We start from the raw sequence: 25,713 nt of genomic DNA, 5'->3' as shown, positions 1-25,713 counted from the left end.
ATTCGGCCAATCAGCGCTGGCCAATGCATTCTATTAGCCCGATGAAGTAGAGCTGAATGTGTGTGCTAAGCACACACATTCAGCACTGCTTCATCAAGCCAATACAATGCATTAGCCAGTGCTGATTGGCCAGAGTACGGAATTCGGCCAATCAGCGCTGGCTCTGCTGGAGGAGGCGGAGTCTAAGGTCGCTCCACACCAGTCTCCATTCAGGTCCGACCTTAGACTCCGCCTCCTCCGGCAGAGCCAGCGCTGATTGGCCGAAGGCTGGCCAATGCATTCCTATGCGAATGCAGACTTAGCAGTGCTGAGTCAGTTTTGCTCAACTACACATCTGATGCACACTCGGCACTGCTACATCAGATGTAGCAATCTGATGTAGCAGAGCCGAGGGTGCACTAGAACCCCTGTGCAAACTCAGTTCACGCTAATAGAATGCATTGGCCAGCGCTGATTGGCCAATGCATTCTATTAGCCCGATGAAGTAGAGCTGAATGTGTGTGCTAAGCACACACATTCAGCACTGCTTCATCAAGCCAATACAATGCATTAGCCAGTGCTGATTGGCCAGAGTACGGAATTCGGCCAATCAGCGCTGGCCAATGCATTCTATTAGCCCGATGAAGTAGAGCTGAATGTGTGTGCTAAGCACACACATTCAGCACTGCTTCATCAAGCCAATACAATGCATTAGCCAGTGCTGATTGGCCAGAGTACGGAATTCGGCCAATCAGCGCTGGCTCTGCTGGAGGAGGCGGAGTCTAAGGTCGCTCCACACCAGTCTCCATTCAGGTCCGACCTTAGACTCCGCCTCCTCCGGCAGAGCCAGCGCTGATTGGCCGAAGGCTGGCCAATGCATTCCTATGCGAATGCAGACTTAGCAGTGCTGAGTCAGTTTTGCTCAACTACACATCTGATGCACACTCGGCACTGCTACATCAGATGTAGCAATCTGATGTAGCAGAGCCGAGGGTGCACTAGAACCCCTGTGCAAACTCAGTTCACGCTAATAGAATGCATTGGCCAGCGCTGATTGGCCAATGCATTCTATTAGCCCGATGAAGTAGAGCTGAATGTGTGTGCTAAGCACACACATTCAGCACTGCTTCATCAAGCCAATACAATGCATTAGCCAGTGCTGATTGGCCAGAGTACGGAATTCGGCCAATCAGCGCTGGCCAATGCATTCTATTAGCCCGATGAAGTAGAGCTGAATGTGTGTGCTAAGCACACACATTCAGCTCTACTTCATCGGGCTAATAGAATGCATTGGCCAGCGCTGATTGGCCAGAGTACGGAACTCGACCAATCAGCGCTGGCTCTGCTGGAGGAGGCGGAGTCTAAGGTCGGACCTGAATGGAGACTGGTGTGGAGCGATCTTAGACTCCGCCTCCTCCAGCAGAGCCAGCGCTGATTGGCCGAATTCCGTACTCTGGCCAATCAGCACTGGCTAATGCATTGTATTGGCGTGATGAAGCAGTGCTGAATGTGTGTGCTTAGCACACACATTCAGCTCTACTTCATCGGGCTAATAGAATGCATTGGCCAGCGCTGATTGGCCGAATTCCGTACTCTGGCCAATCAGTGCTGGCCAATGCATTCTATTAGCTTGATGAAGCAGAGTGTGCACAAGGGTTCAAGCGCACCCTCGGCTCTGATGTAGGAGAGCCGAGGGTGCACTTGAACCCTTGTGCACCCTCAGCTCTGCTACATCAGAGCCAAGGGTGCGCTTGAACCCTTGTGCACACTCTGCTTCATCAAGCTAATAGAATGCATTGGCCAGCGCTGATTGGCCAATGTATTCTATTAGCCTGATGAAGTAGAGCTGAATGTGTGTGCTAAGCACACACATTCAGCTCTACTTCATCGGGCTAATAGAATGCATTGGCCAGCGCTGATTGGCCAGAGTACGGAACTCGACCAATCAGCGCTGGCTCTGCTGGAGGAGGCGGAGTCTAAGATCGCTCCACACCAGTCTCCATTCAGGTCCGACCTTAGACTCCGCCTCCTCCAGCAGAGCCAGCGCTGATTGGCCGAATTCCGTACTCTGGCCAATCAGCACTGGCTAATGCATTGTATTGGCTTGATGAAGCAGTGCTGAATGTGTGTGCTTAGCACACACATTCAGCTCTACTTCATCGGGCTAATAGAATGCATTGGCCAATCAGCGCTGGCCAATGCATTCTATTAGCGTGAACTGAGTTTGCACAGGGGTTCTAGTGCACCCTCGGCTCTGCTACATCAGATTGCTACATCTGATGTAGCAGTGCCGAGTGTGCATCAGATGTGTAGTTGAGCAAAACTGACTCAGCACTGCTAAGTATGCATTCGCATAGGAATGCATTGGCCAGCCTTCGGCCAATCAGCGCTGGCTCTGCCGGAGGAGGCGGAGTCTAAGGTCGGACCTGAATGGAGACTGGTGTGGAGCGACCTTAGACTCCGCCTCCTCCAGCAGAGCCAGCGCTGATTGGCCGAATTCCGTACTCTGGCCAATCAGCACTGGCTAATGCATTGTATTGGCTTGATGAAGCAGTGCTGAATGTGTGTGCTTAGCACACACATTCAGCTCTACTTCATCGGGCTAATAGAATGCATTGGCCAATCAGCGCTGGCCAATGCATTCTATTAGCGTGAACTGAGTTTGCACAGGGGTTCTAGTGCACCCTCGGCTCTGCTACATCAGATTGCTACATCTGATGTAGCAGTGCCGAGTGTGCATCAGATGTGTAGTTGAGCAAAACTGACTCAGCACTGCTAAGTCTCTGCATTCGCATAGGAATGCATTGGCCAGCCTTCGGCCAATCAGCGCTGGCTCTGCCGGAGGAGGCGGAGTCTAAGGTCGGACCTGAATGGAGACTGGTGTGGAGCGATCTTAGACTCCGCCTCCTCCAGCAGAGCCAGCGCTGATTGGTCGAGTTCCGTACTCTGGCCAATCAGCGCTGGCCAATGCATTCTATTAGCCCGATGAAGTAGAGCTGAATGTGTGTGCTTAGCACACACATTCAGCTCTACTTCATCAGGCTAATAGAATACATTGGCCAATCAGCGCTGGCCAATGCATTCTATTAGCTTGATGAAGCAGAGTGTGCACAAGGGTTCAAGCGCACCCTCGGCTCTGATGTAGCAGAGCTGAGGGTGCACAAGGGTTCAAGTGCACCCTCGGCTCTCCTACATCAGAGCCGAGGGTGCGCTTGAACCCTTGTGCAGCCTCGGCTCTGCTACATCAGAGCCGAGGGTGCGCTTGAACCCTTGTGCACACTCTGCTTCATCAAGCTAATAGAATGCATTGGCCAGCACTGATTGGCCAGAGTACGGAATTCGGCCAATCAGCGCTGGCCAATGCATCCCTATGGGAAAAAGTTTATCTCACAAAAATCACAATTACACACCCGATAGAGCCCCAAAAAGTTATTTTTAATAACATTCCCCCCTAAATAAAGGTTATCCCTAGCTATCCCTGCCTGTACAGCTATCCCTGTCTCATAGTCACAAAGTTCACATTCTCATATGACCCGGATTTGAAATCCACTATTCGTCTAAAATGGAGGTCACCTGATTTCGGCAGCCAATGACTTTTTCCAATTTTTTTCAATGCCCCCAGTGTCGTAGTTCCTGTCCCACCTCCCCTGCGCTGTTATTGGTGCAAAAAAGGCGCCAGGGAAGGTGGGAGGGGAATCGAATTTTGGCGCACTTTACCACGTGGTGTTCGATTCGATCATGGCGAACACCCTGATATCCGATCGAACATGTGTTCGATAGAACACTGTTCGCTCATCTCTAGATTCCGATCGGCGATCAAGAAAATTTCATGATCGCGATCGGAATTCTGAACACGATCTTTTTAGGTGGGATCGAGATCGGTGATAATTTCCCACAATGCTTTGCTACTGGCCAAGAATTGTGGGAAAAGCTAACAATGTTAGCCTTCACACGGAGTATACGCTCCGCTCATTCTGAGCGGAGTGTATACTCAGTGTGAAGGCTCCGCTGCAGTTCCATAGGAATGAATGGAAGCAGCCGTCACACAGCCTTAACCCCCTGCGTGCCGGCTGCATCCATTCATTCTAATGGGAGACTAGCTAGTAGCTACTTACCTGCAGAGATGGCTGGTCCGGTGCTCTGTGTTCTCGTTCTTCTTCGCCTCGCTGCCCCACGTGATGTCTCCCCTCCCAGTATCCGCCCACAATCTCCTAACCTGGGCAGTGGGGGGCAGCGAGGCGAAGAAGAACGAAAACACCGAGCACCGGTCCAGCCATCTCTGCAGGTAAGTGGACACCAGGGGGGACTAAGTAGCCAGAGGATTAAAAAAAAAAAAATCCTCTGGCTACTTAGTGATTAAAAAAAAAATCACTACACAGCGTGGATTCTAACAATTAAAGCGTTCAATTGTTAGATTCCATGCTGTATAGTGAATATGATTGTTTTTAAAATCCGATCTCCGATTAGTCAAAGAAATCCCATTAACTTGCATTGGGATCGGAATTGAGATTGAGATCGGGTTCGAATGAAAAATGATCGGAAATCGGATTTCAAAATCATTCCTGAGAAGTCAAGATCGGCTCAACCCTATCTAAGGCCCCATGTAGCGATCGGCAGCCAAAAAGTGCTGCGGGAAAAACCACGGCAGAAATGCATTGCGGTTTTTCCAGCAGAGTTTTCCTCTACAGATTTTCTGCTTTCATTATACCTATAGGGAAACCGCCAGCATTTCTGTAGGAATAATGGACATGCTGTGATTTACAAAAAAGCAACGGTTTTTCAAATCGCAGCAAGTCCGCCGTGGATATTTTTCTACAATGGATAAGCCAGAATCCCATCCACTTTGCAGGTACTGTAAAACGGTGCAGCAAAATCTCAGCCTTTACACTATGTGGAGCCCGGGCCTAAGTCTCATATTTGATTATATTGTGAAACACTTCCCCACCAGCAGAAAATATTTCTCCAGATGTGCCAAACATTACAGGACAGCACAACGTTTCATCCTAGAAGTGGCAAACAAATACCACCGTGCAGGACAAACCACTTCAGCAAACGTGGCAAAAGTATCAGCTACCACTGCACAGTATAAAATAGCTAGACAAACACACTAAACACCCCTGTGCAGCCACATTGCCCCCCAACATCTGTCCTCTCCTAATGGCAGGTACAGTCAACCACTTTCCACCTCTAGCCCAATAGCAGCAACATTCTCACTAGAAAAACCTTCCAAACTTGCAGTAAATCTTTCCCTAATTCCAAACCCCATAATAGAGAGGACATAAGAGAAGAGCTTCCTGCCACCAGTATCAGCCTATGACGCTTCTGCCTCCACATACAGTACTCAGCCTGCAGACTCCGACTCAGCTGCTTGGGCTCAGCCTTTCTAGCCACAGAAACTGCACTGATGATAGGCAGTCAGTGTCTACTTTAGGCTCCGTTCTCACGGCGTAACGTGCCGCTCATTTAGACACGTAAACACGTGTCAGGATGCTTTCACACGGAGTTAACACTCGTGTATCACATTGAAAGCAATAGGTAAAAAAGCCTTCCATTGAGTTCAATGGGTAGCGCACGTAAGAGAGAACACATTGAAGTCAATGGGATTCTGTTTTACTCCGCTCACTCTGAACGTGTTTATGTGTCAGAATGAGCGGAGTGTTAACTCAGTGTGAAAGCAGCCTCAGCGTCCATTCACATGTAGTAAACGTGCTCTCATTTTTGCATACTACACGTGTAAAGAATACATGTGTAAAAATAAGACTCCCATTGACTTCAATGACATTTTTTACACGTGTAAAAAACGCATCAAAAAACATGTCACTTTTTTGGCGCGTTTTTTGAAGCTTTTTTTTTTACATGTGTAAAAAATGTCACTGAAGTCAATGGGAGTCTTATTTTTATATGTGTATTATGGAAAAATGAGTGAGCGTTTACTCCGTGTGAGGCGCTTCAAAACAGATCCCATTGACTTTAATCGGTGCCGCTTATGCGCGATACATATTAAAATCAATGGGAAGCTTTGTAATCCATTGATTTCAATGTGTAGTGCGCATAAGCCGGCACCCATTGAAGTCAATGGGATTTGTTTTGAAGCGCCTCATTCAGACGCGTGTTTACGTGTCTAAATGAGCGGTGTGTTACTCCGTGAGAACGGAGCCTTAGAGTTCCTGCTTTCACCGGCAGGGACCTGCACCTCTCCAGCCAGGCACACGTCACAGTTTAAGGAGCACTGTAGCAGACCATATGAATGAAGTGCAGTGGAGTACCCCTGTTCCCAGTACGCATGCTCTGGAGGAACCAGAAAGTCTGATATCACCATTTCTCCTGCAGTTTTGAGAAGGCACCTGGAATGATGGAGAAGCGGGAGTGTGGGAGGTAGGGAGACAGCCAAGAAATGAGTTAAAAAGCTGTCACTTTGCCCGGAAAGAACATCTGTACATGTGTAGACCAAACAAACAGGTGCATAAAGCTCAGCTAATTCCTCAGCATGACTTGTATTTCTTATGTGGCCCTCTTATGACCCAACACCAGCTGTAGATTAAGTGAGGTGTACTTGCGCTGCTTCCACCAAGTTGAGTGAACTGAAGATAATAGTGCTAAAATATTAACAGAATAAGGAAGCAGAAACCTTTTAACACTTTTTCTTCCAAATGCTACATCTCACAGGAGAACACGTTCCTTGTAAACAGAGATTTGCAAATGGAAGGCTTAGAAACTGTCCAGATCTCTATGGCTAAAAGTTAGGGTTTGATAAATATCTGCTGCAGATCAGACCTTGTAAAAATGGTTACGTGGCACCAATGAAGGTAAATACCACCATTGTTGTGTGGAGATTTTCAGGATATAGTACCTTGGGTAGGGGTATACATGATACAGTACCATCTTGCAGGGATACTAGCAGTGGTCCATTATATGGCATACACTGGAACTTTATTTTTTTTATATTGGATTTGATCTGAAAACTTTTATCATTCCCCTGTATGAAAACAGAGGCAAAGAGAAGTATGGTATGGTCCCACAGAAATCTATGGCAACACGTATGAGTAATATAGTTATCTACATGAGGCCTTGTTGTGGTCCTGACATATAAATCCTGTACCAGGAGGTTAGAATTTCTATAGACTGTAAGTTGGCCATACATACCCTGTTTCCCCGAAAATAAGACGGTGTCTTATATTAATTTTTGCTCCCAAAGATGCGCCATGTCTTATTTTCAGAGGGTGTCTTATTTTTTTCAAAGAAGAATTCACATATATTGCTAAATATAAAAATTAACATTTATTAAATACTGTACAGTATAAAAATATTTTTATAGATTTGTAGAGCAGGCGATTTTGGACACAGGGATACCTAACATGTACGGTATGTGTTTCACAGTATTTACATACTTTTATATGTGTTCTAGGGAAATGGGTTGATTTGAATTTTTAATACTTATATATATATATATATACAGTCCTATGAAAAAGTTTGGGCACCCCTATTAATCTTCATCATTTTTAGTTCTAAATATTTTGGTGTTTGCAACAGCCATTTCAGTTTGGTATATCTAATAACTGAAGGACACAGTAATATTTCAGGATTGAAATGAGGTTTATTGTACTAACAGAAAATGTGCAATATGCATTAAACCAAAATTTGACAGGTGCAAAAGTATGGGCACCTCAACAGAAAAGTGACATTAATATTTAGTAGATCCTCCTTTTGCAATGATAACAGCCTCTAGTCGCTTCCTGTAGCTTTTAATCAGTTCCTGGATCCTGGATGAAGGTATTTTGGACCATTCCTCTTTACAAAACAATTCCAGTTCAGTTAAGTTTGATGGTGGCCGAGCATGGACAGCCCGCTTCAAATCATCCCAAAGATGTTCAATGATATTCAGGTCTGGGGACTGGGATGGCCATTCCAGAACATTGTAATTGTTCCTCTGCATAAATGCTTGAGTTGATTTGGAACGGTGTTTTGGATCATTGTCTTGCTGACATATCCATTCTCAAGAATCTGCTGATACTGAGTGGAATTCATGCGACCCTCAACTTTAACAAGATTCCCGGTGTCGGCATTGGCTACACAGCCCCAAAGCATGATGGAACCTCCACCAAATTTTACAGTGGATAGCAAGTGTTTTTCTTGGAATGCTGTTTTTTTTGGACGCCATGCATGACACTTTTTTGTATGACCAAACAACTCAATCCTTGTTTCATCAGTCCACAGGACCTTCTTCCAAAATGAAGCTGCCTTGTCCAAATGTGCTTTTGCATACCTCAGGCGACTCTGTTTGTGGCGTGCTTGCAGGAACGGCTTCTTTCTCATCACTCTCCCATACAGCTTCTCCTTGTGCAAAGTGCGCTGTATTGTTGGCCGATGCACAGTGACACCATCTGCAGCAAGATGATGCTGCAGCTCTTTGGAGGTGGTCTGTGGATTGTCCTTGACTGTTCTCACCATTCTTCTTCTCTGCCTTTCTGATATTTTTCTTGGCCTGCCACTTCTGGGCTTAACAAGAACTGTCCCTGTGGTCTTCCATTTCCTTACTATGTTCCTCACAGTGGAAACTGACAGGTTAAATCTCTGAGACAACTTTTTGTATCCTTTCCCTGAACAACTATGTTGAACAATCTTTGTTTTCAGATCATTTGAGGGCGGGCTATCCATGTTCGGCGACCATCAAACTTAACTGAACTTGAATTGTTTTGTAGAAAGAAATGGTCCAAAATACCTTCATCCAGGATCCAGGAACTGATTAAAAGCTACAGGAAGTGACTAGAGGCTGTTATCTTTGTAAAAGGAGGATCTACTAAATAGTAATGTCACTTTTCTGTTGAGGTGCCCATACTTTTGCATCGGTCAAATTTTGGTTTAATGCATATTGCACATTTTCTGTTAGTACAATAAACCTCATTTCAATTCTGAAATATTACTGTGTCCATCAGTTATTAGATATATCAAACTGAAATGGCTGCTGCAAATACCAAAATATTTAGAACTAAAAATGATTAAGATTAATAGGGGTGCCCAAACTTTTTCATAGGACTGTATATATATATATATATATATATATATATATATATGCATTCTGAGGCTTGAGAAAGCGCACATAGCTACGCGAAACGGCCGTTGCCTTCTTGCCATTCTATGCTGTCTTTTCTCTCCCTGCAAGGATTGTTCTTAAATATTTGTTACCTTAATAAAAGAAGTCTTTTATGAAGATGAGCCTCGGTGTGGGTGAGTGCCCTTCCAATTTTTCTACAATTTATATATATATATATATATATATATTTTTTTTTTTATTTTTTTTTTTATTTTTTTGCATTTATTAACCCCCTGTAATACATTACAGACAGGCAACCTGCCTTCAAAAGAAATAACGATTTTTTGCAATGCAATTGCAAAGGTCTGATTACTAATGCAGTGCATTGCATTAGTGATCAGACCTTTGCAATTGCATTGCATTGCAAAAAAAATCGTCATTTCTTTTGCAGGCTGCATAGAGCAGCTTGCAAAAGAAAAGCACTACAGACAGGCCGGGGAGCCTTTACAAGGCTCCCGGCTGTCATGCCAACGTGACGTCGGCCCTGGAGCATGCTCCAGGTGCCGGAGATCACCGGCGCCAGAAGGGTTAATGCCCATGGTCGGTGTCAGAAGACATCCAGCGCTAAAGCCTCCGGTCGGTGCCCACACACGCTCCCATAGAAATGATTGGAAGCGCCCGGCACGCCAATTAACCCCCCCGCTTGCCGGCTACTTCCATTCATTTCTATTCACTACGTCTTATTTTCGGGGGAGCGCCTTATATTAGGCAGGGCAGCAAAATGTCTGCCATGCCTTACTTTCGGGTTACGTCCTATTTTCGGGGAAACACGGGTATTAGTGGTATGTTTGCTGAACCCGCTGTTGGTGTGATCGGCTGAGCATCTAATGTGTATGGGGCCGAAGTCAGGGTTGAAGTGTGTTTTTCCTTTTCCACATAGAGGACACTTCCTTCTTGGATGAGTGTGCACGTTCATGGAGTGGTCGGGAGACATAGCTGTTGGATGAATGATCCTTCGACCTATAATGTGTTTGCCGAGCCTGATGGACACACAAAACCAGATATAGATCATAAGGAGTGAGAACCTATAGGTGGTAAATCTCCATTTTCTTTGGTCAATCTGCTCCTAGTTTTGGCTTAAACCATTGCATAAAAAAACCTGGGGACCTGGGCAATCCTGAACTAGTAAATCCAGTCTGTATCAGCCGAATTTTCTGGTCTGAGTGTACATAGGAGACTCCTTCCATTATGTGATCTATGAAGCCGCTCTACTCGTATTACTGTATATACAGTACAGAATAATGAAGCCGCATGCAGGAAGGGACTACCATGATCATATATAGCCATGATGCAAGGAGTCCTGTGTCCTGACTACATTCGGATCAAGAAATCTGGCTGATGTACGGACTGGATTTTCTGGTCCAGACTGCACCGTGTGCATGTGGCCTGAATATGTGGCTTGTTCTGTAGAGTACTGTGGCTTAGATGGTAAATCACTATACAGTAAGGTCAGAGGGCAACAGTTCAATGTCAAAGAGCAGGTTCACGAGGATCACTACCACAGATGATGGTAAATATCCCTTTAAAATGAAGATAACCAAAACAACAGAGAAGAAGGTGCAAATACCATGAGATCCATTCAACCCATAGAGAATCCAGCTTGTTAGCAGAGCCGAATATGCTAATGAGCTGATAATGAGCACACCTGCACATTTACACTTGGCGCAGCAATCGCGCTCATTTCTTTGTAAATAGCTCAGAGTCAGCTGACAGCACTTATAAGGCTTGGTGTTAAAAGTCTATTCTTATTCCAAATCACTGGAATGGTGTTACAGTCACACCACTTGTAGAACAGAACTCTAGCAATTTATATTACAACCTTAGACTTAGAACCCTTTTATACAGGCAGGTAAATAGCTCAGAGCAAGCATGGATTGAGAGCATAGCGAGTCGCACATCACTTGTTACTTTCATTTATATATTGCAAATATTAAAGGCGCTCTATCATTGGGAAAACTCATTTTTAACTAAGAATATACTTGCATAGCCTTTAGAAAGGCTATTCCACACCTACCTTTTGTACGTTAATCCCCTCAGTTGTTTTTGAATGAGCCCGCTTTTATTCATACACTAATTAGCCTCCAGTGAACACCAGAATTCTCAGTGAGCACTGTCTGCTTTGTGTGTGTGAGAGCAAACAAGGCTGATGAGTCCTCATCATCAGCAGCAGCCTCCCTGCTCACACACAGCACACAGTGCTCACTGAGACTTCCAGTGCTCGTGGCTAATTAGCATGGGATTGTGGGCTCATTCAAAAATGACTGAGGGGATTAACATACAAAAGGTAAGTGTGGAATAGCCTTTCTAAAGGCTATGCAAGTATATGCTTAGTTAAAAATTAGTTGTTGTTTTTTTATTACAATGTAAGTTCATTCTCCACAAGGCAGTATCCATATAGATAAGCTCACAACAGCTCAACAAAATTTTAACACTACAACACATACTAAAACAGAGTCAGAACAAGTAGAAGGTACAAAACTACCAAACAATGGAACAAGAGCATTGAGTGGCTTTATCCCAAAAGGCTCTTACAGGGTCATTCCTAGCAAAAATTGCTGTCACTGAGATGTGAATAACCGCTCCCCACTAGAATCCTAAGAGTGCTGCTCTATACTGTTCCTGAAGAGGAGAATGGGAGCTGCAGAAACAGTATAGGACAGCTGAGCTACACAGTTATGGATACATTATAGCTAAATGTGCTCCTCTAATGATGTAGCTCCCATTCACATCTATGTAAGTTATGGGAACACAGCACTGCTCAGCTGTTCCCTAAGTCTTGTTTTACGGTTTTTACTTGGGAACAGTAATTACTATCTCAGCAGTGATTTCCAATAAAGAGAATAACCCTTTAAGTTAAATAAGACGTGGCCATTAATTGTCCACGCCAGTAGTGTCGTTACAGGGGTGCAGAGGTAGTAGACAAAGACATATCTGGTTCCTTTTGCATGATACCATTGAAGAAGACACCAGACATATAAATAATAGCATATTGTTTTGGGGGAGATTGTTTTCATTGAGGCTGAGAAACCACACAATTATACCTTGACATCATCCAACTAGAAAAAGTAGTCAAAATGGGTCTCTCCCGAGGACAATTTACTGACTAGTGCATTTGAAGTCTTGCCATTTTGTAAACTCTCTACCATTAGGATACACTGGTAGAGCAATTTCTCAAAATTTCATCAAACCTGTTCATTTATTATATTCTATGGACTACTGCGCCAGCATATTGGTTTATCTGGAGAACCAAGCCACTCATTTATGTACTAAACAGGTAGTATTAGGGTATAGTCTGATGCAGTGCACGCTTGTGATGGAAATGACACACGGATATAGGTGGGATTGTCTACCAGACTGTTTATTGGTTGCACAATTTTTGCAGTAATAGGGCAGTTTATCTACTAAACTATGCAGCCAATAGCAATCATGTTAATGACCTTAGGCTCCATTTACACAAACGTGAATTTTGTCAGTGTGATCGACAGTTTTTAACAGCTACTACTTGGCTGCATTAAAATCAATACCTTTCTTTCTAGAAGACTCATCAAAACATGGATGGTCCATTTAAAAAAAAGATCATGCAATTTTTATTTTTGTCCATTTTCACAGATCTCTCGATAGACTCAGGTCTATGAGGAATCCGCGAAAATGGGACCTACAAGGATGTAAATTAAATTGGTGCACTGACAGTGGCTGTTTTTACAGCTGATTTGCATCATGGCTATCTATAGATACAGCCTCATAGTTTTATGTGTAAGGCGGGTTGCAACACCTCTGTGCTAGCCAGTGGCCCTGAATGAACTGCATGGCCATCACAGGGATGAATAGGAGCCATGGAAGCTCGGCCGCAAAACCGGACAGGAATATGATCTGATCCATATTTTGCGACCCAGATTGTTGGCTCGCATAAGGGATCGTATACTTCACTGAAATGAATGGGTCAATGTGTTATCCAGGAAAAACACTAGTCATGTGCAAGATGCTTTAGACTGTAAACTTTTCACCAAATTCATGAGCCATTAACTATCAAAAAACAAACAAACATACAATACAGACATTTATTTCAGAACAGTTGTGATATGTGACTATAGCTATGCATTGTAAGATATCCAAGAACTCACCTCCATGGACGTATCCGTGCAGAGTACAATCAGATGGCCCCACTAAATGAATAAGACTGGACTGACTGTATCCAACAGTGTGTTGTTCTAAAAAGAAATCCAAAAAGTCAAAATTAGAATTGAAGCAATGTATGGCAATGTATGTATAGGATATCTCCGGCCTTCCATAGGGTAGTACTACTATGACTACATGACTACTTGACATTCATTAAGTAGTAGGCAAGATCTGCTGCAAGCAACGCATAGTGCATCTTTAGATGATAGTGGGGCAACTACTGAGGAAATGCGCATAGTACCTGCAATAGAGCCCCTCTGCTGACATGGCTGTTTTAGGAAATACTTGTTATATACTGTTATTCCTCTTAGAAATGTATGAACAGAATGACGTTGCTATTTTCCATACTTGCCAAATTTCCCAGAACATCTGGGAGGCTCCACAAAAACCCTGGAAAAAAAACCCTGGATGAGATGGGAATTCTCCCAAGAGCAGGAGAACCTTCAGAACCTCAAGATAGGCGGCGCACCATTTAGTAGACTGTGCCCTGCAGAGTAATAGGGGCATGGTCTGTGAAAAACATGGTGTGACTATAACTGAAAGAAATGAGGCAGTGCACTTATGCGTCATTGTCTCTTGCTACCTAGAAGACGCTTCTCAAATGTTCACACGTATGCAGTTACCTTATGAATACGAGTACCCCTCTACTGCTTAATACACACCCCATTGACAAAGGGAAGAGTAACAACCAGCTGTTAATTAATTTACTTTTCAAGAGGAATAATGGAGGAACGGCACAATGTTATAAACAAAGATATTCAAGCCAATATACAGCATTGAGCATCGGGTGCTATCAAAGTACTTTAGCAATATATACAAAGAATATTTATTGAATATCAGGAGAGGACAGAGCATCCGAATAGTGAATGAAGGTCTTGAAAAAGGGGTCCAAGACATTCCAGTTGCCCATTCAGTCTTAAAGGGAGACTGTCAACGATCCCAGCATATCAACTCAGCCCTTCAGATAGATAGGTTAGGGTCACCTTAAATAAACAGTGGTTTTCTCTTATGACCGGTTGCTACAATATTGCCGATTTTTCTCTATATGCAAATGAGCTCATTGGCTACACCCTTAACAATAACAGTGATATCTCGACAACAGAGGAACAGAGGAGGGAACACTGTTTGTATCAGGTGAACCAACAAAGATAAAACTTAACCTTTATTGTAACAGGTTAAAAACTAATAAATAAGTCATACATAAAAAGTCATGCAACAATCAAAAGACCTAATGGAATAAGAATAATTCAGACTCAAAGTCACCAAATCTGTGCAATGGACACGGCGGTCCCAAAAAGAAGGGGGGGGGGGGTTTAAACAATTTAACTTACCCACATGAGATGGATGACTTTGAGACTTCAAAAAAAGGTCCAGATGGAATAACCAGGCTGTTCTCTTAGAAAAAAGCTGCCCCTATGCTGGTATGGTGTTGCAGGGGAGGGACTAAATAAACCCTAAAGCCTGACACAGGGTCACCACCCTAATTAGCCAGTGCCCTGTCCGGAACCTTACCCTAACTAAGGGTCCATCCCTATTTAACCCTTCTTCAAAATATATGCACAAAAACAGATGGGCATTCAGCCAGATTAACATACCCGACATGCATGTTTCGTGGTGTATGAATAGCAAGATACACCCACTCATCAGGGGTAACTAGCTCAAAAAATGCCAGTGTATGTATGACTTATTTATTAGTTTTTAACCTGTTACATTAAAGGTTAAGTTGTATCCTTGTTGGTTAACCCAATTGCTCCTTTTGGATTGTTTTGGTACTGGTGAGCAACCACTCATTGACATTAGTAATTGGACTATTGTCTCGGGTGACCCTAACCTACCTATCTGTGGGCCATGGTTGATATGCTAGGTCCTGGTCACAGACTCCCTTTAAAGCAAAGCAATAGACCCAAAGAGATGTTCCCGCCGGTAGCGGCAGGTAGTGCCCATGTTAACACTCATGCCCTTCCAAGCACATTGTATAGAATGTGGCTGAGCTAATACAATGGTTTGCTTTAATTTGCTAAGTGAATAAGCTTTTGTAGACACGTGCAGTACCTCATGACAACCCTAGGTGATAGCTGCAGTGAATGAATAAATTGCTGTAATTCACTCAGCGGAGATATCTGTCAGGGCTGGATTTCATCCTATATTGTAATTGTCTTCTTTGCATGATAAACCTCGCAGACTAATATCATCAGAGTGCAGTGTTTGATGCCGCGTCCTGTTACATGAATAGGCTTCACCTGAATCAATTAAAGTGCATGCACCGTGGAGGATGGCGGGGGATGAATCATGGAATACGTGGGGAAAGGGACATCACTGCTATAGTCCCAGAACACAGATAGCGCTTGTCTATTGTACTAAGGATTGATCGCCGCAGAGCACAGGAGATAATTGTCACATTTACATTCAGCAATTTGTAATGATGGAAAGAATTCATTGCAGGCACATAATGAGCGCAGATAGATTTCATTGTGACCAAACCAATAGTTTGAATGATATGTTATCTTTAAAGAATAGAGGATTTTTAGGAAAACCCTTTCTCTCCCAGCTCCCACTAGTATAACCCTTTATGAATATCAGATAGAGGATTACTTAGACTGACTGCATACTGATAGTACTAGACGAAAGTACCAACCTCTACCTAGACAGAAAAACTTGCAAATGTTCACTTACAATTGCATTGTTATCTAGTTAGTGTAATACAGGGATCTCGATCCAAGCAGGTTGATGCCACATTCCTTATGTTGGTCACATACGCTAAAATAGCCCCACCAGTGGCCCCATATAGTAAAATGGACTCATACAGTAAGATGGCCCCCACCAGTGGGCCTCATACAGTACAACAGGCCCCATTAGTGTTCCCATATAATAAATTGGACCCACCAGTGGCCCTATACAATAAAGTAGCCCCACCGTGGCCCCATATAGTAAAATGGACCCATCAATGGACTCATACAGTAAAATGGCCCCCACCAGTGGGCCCCATACAGTAAAACAGGCCCCATCAGTGGTCCCATATAATAAATTGGACCCACCAATGATCCTATAAAGTAAAATGGCCCCCACACAGTAAAATAGATCCCAGCATTTGGCCTGTTACTGTGTCAGAGGATGGGAGGATACTCAGTTGGAGCAGTTACACAGTAAAAAAATTCACAGTAGTGATAGGTTTTTGGTCTACAGGTTTTAAGTCTATAAACGGAAAGAAAAATGGTTCAAACCCTAAGACTCCCACTGATCACTAAAATGAGGAACCCCATTCCCTCTAGTGACTGCCCCTGTTGTATCAAGCCCCAGTGAAAGTGCACAACACTGATCCATACAAACTAGAATACCTAAAGGCTGAACTCCTATTGTTATGGTCGGCATCTATATATTCTTGTATTCTTGATACTTGAAGCCCTCTCTGTCTACAAGGGTTAATTTTAGTCCCCCCTTGCGGAGACTGGGCCTGAATTCTGGTACTTTTAGCTTAGTAAATCTCCCCAATGAGTCAATAGGTTTCTCAAGGCAGAACAACAGCCAGGATCCTTGGCTCCTTCTAGAATTAATATTACTTCTGGGGCTCCTTAAGGTGTAGTGCCAGTGCAGCACAACAACACAAGGTTAGTACATGTTCATCCCAAGGTCTTAGAATATTACAGGTACCTTTCCTCATATTGCTATTGTAATTTATTCTAGGTACTTGGGAATTAATAGATCTTGATGGAAAAGCTGTAGCTGTTAGAGAGAAGTCAGCATAAAGCTGAAGAGGTAAAATGCAGCTGGCTTGACACCTTATGGAACAAAAATACAAATCCCAAGCAGAAGAAGCCAACGATAACACTGGGGAAAAAGCGGGATCAGCAAATAAGTAGATTAATTTAGGAACACTAAACCTTCATCCAATTCTTGCCTGCAATGTAAGTTTCCATTTTGTTGTAGTCCATGATATTATCAAGAGACGTTTTGTCCTTTATTCATGCAGGCAGATACAAGCAGGCAGTAGGATATCCATATACGTATCACTTACCTTTATTCTGTCTGTCTGAAGCAAGAACATGAACAAGAAAAAGAAAACATATATAAGTATGGCGAGCTTCATTGGTCTTCTTAATACAGAAAAATTCTTTTTGGGGCTATTTTAGAAAGCCCATTTTAGTATATCCCCATCAGAGATATAAGGGGTCCTCTGTTCAGGATCTTCATGAGGGTGGAGAGTGGTTATAAGAGTGTCTCTCACTCTGGAGGACCTGAGTTGTTATGCATCACACAGACAACGCATTGATATGAATGGGCACAGTGTAATGCTTAATTCCTCCTGCGGTGGTGCTGTAGAAACACTGAACACTTGTTGCCCGATTTCCTGACAGATTATAGATGATAGCTGAATGTCCCAGATGGGAGACATTTTGTGATCAATTTACTGACAAGGTATCCTTCTAATTAGTAGTGATTGTCCATATTTGACAAGCACTTTAATGATATGCAATCTGCTATTATAAGTACTATACACATAGAGGTATTCCCACCATAGACATTAAGAATACATGGATAGGATACCTAAATGGTCAAAATCTGACATCTGGATCCATGACCACTTCTTTGGAAAAAGTTGTTTCCGTGCTAGATAGTGTTCCCCTTAACCTTCTCGCATACACTATTCCTCTGGAACTGCTACCCATCCTCAGGGTTAATGGAGGCACTACGCCAGAGAAAATCAAAAAGTGGCGACACTCAGATTCTAGTGGTCTGAACCACGTCTTCTGAAGTACTCCACACATCTGTACGTTACATGGACATCCAATTGGTCTTCCTATTGTGCTACTGTTGGGAAATACTGGCTAACATGTTGTCCCAAAACTGATCAATTGGAAACTCAGAACACTTAAAGGGGTATTCCAACCTCACATACTCATCAGTCTTTACTGCTCTAAAATCTTCTTTCTTCCTGGTTTCTTGCATCATTTGGTGGGCGGGGTTTCACATGCAACCTGCCATTTAGTTCCGCCCCCACATTCGCGTGTAGCTCCGCCCACCCATATTGGACTATGAAGTACAGGCAGCAGCAACTCCATTCTGTGTTACATACAGAGACTGCCTGTCTCTGCCATAATGAACACAATTGAATTAGCTAGCCTGATAACTGGCAGAACAGAATAAATGAAAGCAGCTCCTCTCCCCTATCTGCTAACAGGAAGCTAGGTCACGTGGTGTAGACACAGGAATAGCTAGAAACACAGGCTCGCTCCCTGCACTTAGCCCCTCCTTCCTCCCCCCTGAGAGCAGCAGATACATCACTTGACTCATGAGCAGCTAAGTCAAGGCTGTGGCCACAAAGAATTGAATAAAGTAAGATAAATGACAAACAAAGCAGTTTTGCTGAAGCAATGTATTTAGGAAAAGTCTTACATCCACATTAACAAGCAGTATAGATAGGATCCTTGTGATGGGACAACCCCTTTAACAAAAAGTGATTGCCTACCATGGACAACCCCTTTAAATAGTCAAAATCCTGTCAAAAGAAGGAACAGAGAATCTGACTTCCCCATAACACTTTAGGAACTGTTATACAAGACTCCCCTAGCATAGTTATGTAATGGAACTTCACAGTCAAGCTCATTTTAAGTAAGAAATCAAAAAAAATCTCAGGTACAAGTCAGGGCAACAAGCCACGAGCCCAGCGGCATTGACAGTTTCCATCTCTATCTAGTAAAGATTAGTCTTCATGTTATATAAATGAACAATACTTTTTCTATTACCTACCAATGTCAATACCCACAGGAACTGCAAAAGCAATAAACACTGGCGCCAGCTGTATATGAGATCTGGTTACCACAGAGATCTCAAACTTCACTCTCAAGGTACAAAGTAATAAAATGCTCTATTTGGAACATCAGATCGGATTCATGTGGTTTCTGTTTACCAGAGTCTTCATAGAAAATAAACACCACGAAATTCGCCAACGTCGCACATCCTCTCCACGATTGTTGTTATAGTTAAGGTCTCAGTTTACAAGGAAAGATGTAATTAGTGTAAGTTTTATCCAAAAACCTTCAAGCTTTATATGTTAATCTTACAGTCTAATGCTGGATTCACACCAGCATTCGATCTCCGTTCTGAGGTTTCCGTCTTCTGCATGCAGAAGACGGAAACCTGTCAGACCGGGTCCGGCCGTGAGCGCCGGTGACCGTTGTATGCTCTCCGCGGTGAAACAGTTTTTTCTAACCCGGAAACAAAGTCTTGCATGACCAACTCTGTGTCCGGTTAAAAAAAAAACGGTTTCGCCGCAGAGAGCATAAAACGCTCAACGGTGCTCACGGCCAGAGACTTTTTAAACCCATTCAAATGAATGGGTTTGAAAAATGACTGCAGGTTTCCGTCTCCTGCTCAGTTTTGGGCAGGAAACGGAAACCTGCAGAACGGGCGTAGATGTGAACGAGCCCTTACAGAAAAGTATCTTACGATTCCTGACTGATCTCATGTCCACAAATTAACAGTTTATCAATGCAAATAGTTAAAGAATATCCAATACCAGGAGAACATGATCTGAAAAAAAAAAAATCATAATACGGCTACCAAAAAATGTAAAAAAAGTAAAGTATGAAGACATTATGTAAAAGACCCAAGTCATCGCAGTCAAGATTGGTCCAAGCTTCCTGGCAAGGAGACCTCATCTTGCCAAGTGTCTTCTCATAAAACCCTGGCTGCATTCACTATGAAGCCATGAGACCTCACTGCTCTGAGTAAGAGTAGTCTATAGGATTTATACTGCAGCTATGAACATATATTGCATATAAATCATAATACCTAGAAAAATCTCGCTGCTTTATTCTGTATGCTGCCAAGGACGTTATGGGAAGGTTCTGGGCATGATGGAAACCCAGTGAAAGGAAATTCAGACCTGACTTTTTTGGTAAGGTAGATCATCTAAATAATATGTACTTGCCCTATAAAGCATGTTTTGTTAAAATCAGTCAGTATAAAATTGGCGGAAATGTGGCGGAGGTCATTATAATCTATGGAGTCCGTGGGATTCCGCAGGTAGCCGGCCTTTTAAGTGGATAGAGTTTCCGTTTTTTTCGGTCCCCAAGCGGACTAGTAAAACGGAAACCCGAATGCTAGAGTGAACCTAGCGTAACAGCTTCATACACACAAACACTGAATAAAATTCTAGAAATGTATGTGACCATGAACATCTTCACTTCCATTCTATGCTGCCCTAAGGTAGGCACCTAACAGAGCTGTAAGGGATTCGGTTTAGGTTTCCTTTAGGCTTTTGCACAGTTTGCATTAAAAAAAATAAAGAATATAAGAATACTGAAAATGGTTTATTTGTACTGGACTGAATTAATGTCCAAATATCCTGTTCCAATTCATTTTATTTTGATGTTTTTTATTTTCCTGAAGATCATGGTCTCTATAGCCATGGATGTATGTGGTCTGAATGGAGTTCATAAATGTTTCCGATACTGAAGTTGGGAACATCCACATAAATTCAATTACTATAGAAAAACAAGATTTTTTGCCATGGATAGGTTCTACAGTTACATAGTACGGTTGAGAGAAAAAGACAGACATATGTCCATCAAGTTGAACCAAGCACAAGACTGAAGGGACGAGTGAAAGAAAGAAATATTCTATACATTTACATAAGCATCAATGCTATTTTGCTGTAAAAAACTACCAAAGATGTTTTTGAAGCGGTCAGCCGTGACCAGCTCCTGGGTAGGCTATTCCACAAACTCACAGTCCTTATAGTGAAGAAGCCTTGTCACTTCTGAAGATTAAAGCTTTTTTTTGCTTGACAGAGGAAGCGTCCCCTTGTATATTGAGAGGGATTTTACATGGAAGAGCTTTTTCCCATATTTCTGGTATGGGCCATTTATATATCTATAAAGATTTATCATATTTCCTCTGAAACGCCTCTTCTCCAGAAGAAACAAATTTAACCCCTTTAATCCCTCCTCATAACTGAGGTCCTCCATGCCCCTTATCAAGAACTGAACTGTATATTACAGATGGAGCCAAAGATTTATAAAGTGGTAATATTCCATTTAGGAATGAAGGTATCTGACTAATTGTAGCAAATCATGGGAACTAAGGAAAAAAGGCCATCAACTCAGCCTATAGGAGTCAATAGTGAAGTAGCTTCTTGTGCTTGACCCTCTCTATGAAAGTCTAAGGCCCAGTTCACACGGGCACGAAATAGCGTATTTTGGTCCTGATTTTGACTTGGAACGCTCCAGAGTAGGCCCAAAATGAATGGGCCTAGCCCAGAGGGTGCTGCCACGAGGCTCAAGGAGCCGTGGAATCCATCTGAAGAAAGGGCAGCTTGCTTCTTTGCCACTCACGGAAAAAAGATCGCTAGCGGTCTCCATAGATCACCATTGTGAGGGGGCGGATTATGATGTGGATTCCGCACCAAAATCCGCCCCCTCTGTCCCCGTGTGAACGAGCCCTAAGGGAGTTTCAAAAAGAGTCAAATAAGAAGCAGTGGTGGAAAAATAGTACATATATTTATGATGGGAAGATCATATTTTGATCTATAAAGATGCTATACAAATTGGGCTGCCTAACCATCAAAATGCCACTTTCACATAGAACACACCTCACTGTACCAGCACATATGTGTATGTATTAATATTGTTGTTGTACCACACTTTATCAATACTATATACAATCTGTTTAGGATCCGGCAAGTAGCTTATGTAGCAGACCTATCCCTGAGGAAGGAAGCCAAGTACTTCCGAAACGCGCTGTAGGCAGAGTTGCACTCTGAAGCTACGAGTGACGTCATGCAGCACAGTGCAAAGCGAGAAGGTACGCTACTGCCAGAGCATTTCCTCAGGTTAACTATCATGGACTAGGCCGCTCCTGAGATGCCACACAAGACACACAATATGTGAATACTATCAGAGGAATGAGAAATAGTCAGACTGCAATATATTTAGGTTAGTTCCTAAAGCGCTGGTTTATAGCACTGACACAGTACAACAGTATTATTAATATATATACACGTGTGCCGGTCCAGTGAGGTGCGTTGTATCTGCATTGCACTTTGGTGGTTAAGTGCCAATATATATAGTGTGAGTTGCAGCATTTTTAGTGCGGTTTTTATAAGTTTCAGTGTGACAAATATAATTTCCGTCGGTATATTTTTTGAATCTGACCGCATGTACTATAGTGATATTTGATATTATGATCTTTGCACCATTTTAGTACAAGTAGAAACTACATGTCCATTGCCTGCAGTTGTTTGCGGAGGATTCATGGTTACACGGCTTGGTTATAACATCGCGTTTTGAGCTGGACTTATAAACATTGTGAACCATCAATAAATGGAGAAAGATAGTGATGCCTCTGTAAGACAGCACAATCTGTCAGGGTGCAGACCAAAGCAACTCGCTTACCCCTTGTGAAATGTTGCTAAGCAACATCTGTACGATTGCCCAAATCCTTTTTCAGGGCTGGACGTTTACAGCTAAGTGAAATTAACAAGGAGGGAAAAGTTGCTTTAGAGGAAAAGTGAGATCTTTCATTCCAAAGTGTTATCATCTTCAAGCCATTCCTCCGACTTTAAATTATTTCTGCTTCTCCTTCTGACGCCTCCTTTCTAGCGTTCTTGCATTTTACATTTTTCTGATAAAGAGAGAAACGCGTGCAGCTTAATTTGAATGGCAGAGGAGAGTCTATAGAGTTAGACCAAACATAACCAAGAAGGTCTCGAGCTACAGAATAAAGGTCATCCTTGTCTCTAAAGCAGGGAAACTGCTTAGATCAATTCGTTTCTCGTCACTTTTTATACAGCAGTCAAGGCTGCAGACACAACAACTTGACAAGTCCCTTGTAGCAGAACAGACACTTATCTTTTGACTTGCAGCCTTCAGCCAGAACAGAGGAAGGTTAAAAAAAGAAATCTACAGAACACACAGTCAATGCAACTGGATATTAGAAGATAGGAAATACTTCATTTTGCAAGGAAAGCTCAGCTCCTAATGCATTAATTATCATTACTAATAGCTGCCAAGGAGCCTCATTACCTTTCTGCCGGGAACAATGGAATCAAATGCATGTTTTAGGTTATCAATGGGAATAAGTCTTAGCAGCTCAATTAATAAGTGGCTGATATTCTCCTCCTAGGATCAGGAGAGGTGAACTAAAGGGGTTGTCCCATCTAGTCTGCTAAATACAGGCGTCATAATGGGAGGGCCCCTGCTCAGGGGAAGAGGGGCCGCTATAATGTTCTGTAGTGTAGACTCAGGGATTTTGATCCAATTCTCGAGCATCAGGGAGCCCAGGTTACGCAGATTTGTTGGGGGTGGTGAGTGACAGCGCAGGTTCCTTTACAGCACATTCCAGTGTTTCGTGTGCTTCTCGTCGCACCCGGACACGACCATCACTCTGGAACGATGTGAAATGAGATTGACCACATGACCTTTCTCCACTGCTCTAGGGTCCAATCCTTGTGGTCTCTTGCAAATGACAGGCGCCGACGTCTGTTGGTCTCTGTCACCAATGGCTTTCGTGTGGCGACACAACTGTTGAGACCCATTCCTTTGAGTTCTCGTCGCATTGTTCGCTCTGAAATGTGTCGCTCCGTCGAGTTGAACATCTGTGTGAGCTCAAAGGTGGTTTTCCGGCGGTTATTCTTCACCAGTCGCTTTAGGGACCTACGACCTCAAGTTTCGAGTATAGTCTTATGCCCACACTTTCCACGGTTGGAGGGGGGTTCTCCACCATCGCCATGCTCGTATGATACGCTGAACAGTTCTCTGTCCGATACCAGTTACTTTGGCTATCTCCTTGGTCGATTTGTTGGCCTGATGCAATCCAATGACTTGCCCCTTCTTGAAGGCACTAACATCTCTTCCTCTGGTAGCTCTTCCGTTGGTAGACATCGCTTCACACCTTTAATTATGATCTGCACTTGACAGGCTACAGCTCAATTACGGTATATATATTCAAGAATATATGCAAATTCCTGTCATGAACAGTTCATAATTATATCAGGGGTGGAATGGTACCTAGTTGCACAAGAGATAAACTGGCAGTAAATTCATCCTCTCTCAGAACACAACCATGCTTATATATGGAGGAGTCAGACGACTATATGGAAAGTTAGGATCTGTTCACATGGCGGAAAATGAAGAGAAAATTCCTCTTCATTTTCTGCTGCCAGCATTTTCGCGCAGGCTAGCATGCATCAGCATTCCGTCACGGCATCCCGCTCCTGATTAGGCCTGGATGAATGGGCCTAGTCAGGAGGGAGTTTCGAGCTGCGGAATCCACAGGCGGCATCTATGGCAAGATCAAGCAGGACGCTTCTTTTTTCCACATCCTGCTGCAATTTCTGCCTCCCATTGAAAAAACAGGACTCAGATTTGGGAGGAATCTGCCCCGAAATCTGTGGCAAATTCCTCCATGTTAACTGACCCATAACACTATATTTTCCCTGTAGTAGCCTCATAGATCTACCCCAGGGATAATTGTCGAGAGTTACAAAGTTATGACCTGCTTGCAAGGACATCTTCATTCTTAGGGTCAGTTCACACGGAGGAATTTGTTGTAGATTTGGGTGCGGATTCTGTCCCCAAATCTGGAGCAGATTCCTCCTGAATCCGGCAGAGATTGCAGCAGGATGCAGAAAAAAGAAGCGTCCTTGTCGATCTGGCCGCGGATTCTGCCCAGGACTCCCTCCTGATTAGGCCCATTCATTAGGCTCCTAATTAGGAGTGGGATGCCACGATGGAATGCTGATGCACTGCGCCGGCATCCTGTCATGGTTATCCCGCACGAAAATGTTAGCAGTGGAAAATAAAGAGGAATTTCCTCTTCATTTTCCGCCGTGCGAACGGTCCCTAACATCTTCATTCTATGAAGAAGTTGTTAAGATTAGACTATTTCTAACATGCTAAACAGTTTAGATAGTTACTTATACAGTTTACAGTGAGTCCCTATAGTAGCAAGTACATGAAACTAGTTTCCAAATAGAAATTTAGATCATATAAAAAAATAATCTAACAAATGTCTTACTTGGGTTAACAACAGGCAGAATATATTCGCCATTCCTCTGCTTGGTTTCCAGACGCTCTAATTTCTGATTTTCATACCTCTTTCTTCCTTCCTCTTCTTGCTGTGGCTTTTCATACTGCAAAAATAAAATAATTAATTTTACTATATGGAAAACATATACATTCTTGGATGTTTTGAAATAACACAATCTACCTTGAACGTGAACAGTAAACTTCACTAACAGAATACAAGACAATGGCTTCATGACAAATAGACCTTTACTCCACGACAAAAATAGAAGATAGCCAATGGACAAAGTACTGCACTGTATTCATCAATCTTCTACCAACTAGTTGAACTTGGGATTTTTAAGCCGTTGTCTTACAAAGTTATTTTTTGTCCATATGTTCTATAAGAGTATATACAGATGTCCAGTAGGTGGTCTCGTGCTCAACACCCTCAATGAGCATGTT

General features: G+C 43.1%; 1 protein-coding gene across 2 annotated transcripts in view; it reads right to left on the bottom strand.

Annotated features, from left to right (window-relative positions):
* Positions 1-25,713, bottom strand: part of ACOT7 (acyl-CoA thioesterase 7) — a 167,383-nt gene that overhangs the window by 61,008 nt on the left and 80,662 nt on the right. Inside the window, exons 5-7 of one of the 2 annotated variants that reach the window (XM_075279980.1) lie at positions 25,262-25,376; positions 17,259-17,273; positions 13,192-13,278 (exon numbers count right to left, since the gene is read on the bottom strand). In XM_075279980.1, the coding sequence (XP_075136081.1) occupies positions 13,192-13,278; positions 17,259-17,273; positions 25,262-25,376 (217 nt within the window). The remainder of the gene's footprint in view (positions 1-13,191; positions 13,279-17,258; positions 17,274-25,261; positions 25,377-25,713) is intronic. The other variant, XM_075279981.1, reaches the window with a different exon arrangement.

Source organism: Leptodactylus fuscus, chromosome 6 (genome assembly GCF_031893055.1).
Source record: "Leptodactylus fuscus isolate aLepFus1 chromosome 6, aLepFus1.hap2, whole genome shotgun sequence".
NCBI lineage: Eukaryota > Metazoa > Chordata > Amphibia > Anura > Leptodactylidae > Leptodactylus > Leptodactylus fuscus.
The sequence above is the reverse complement of the archived record's forward strand: the minus strand, read 5'-3'. Positions and strand labels throughout refer to the sequence as shown.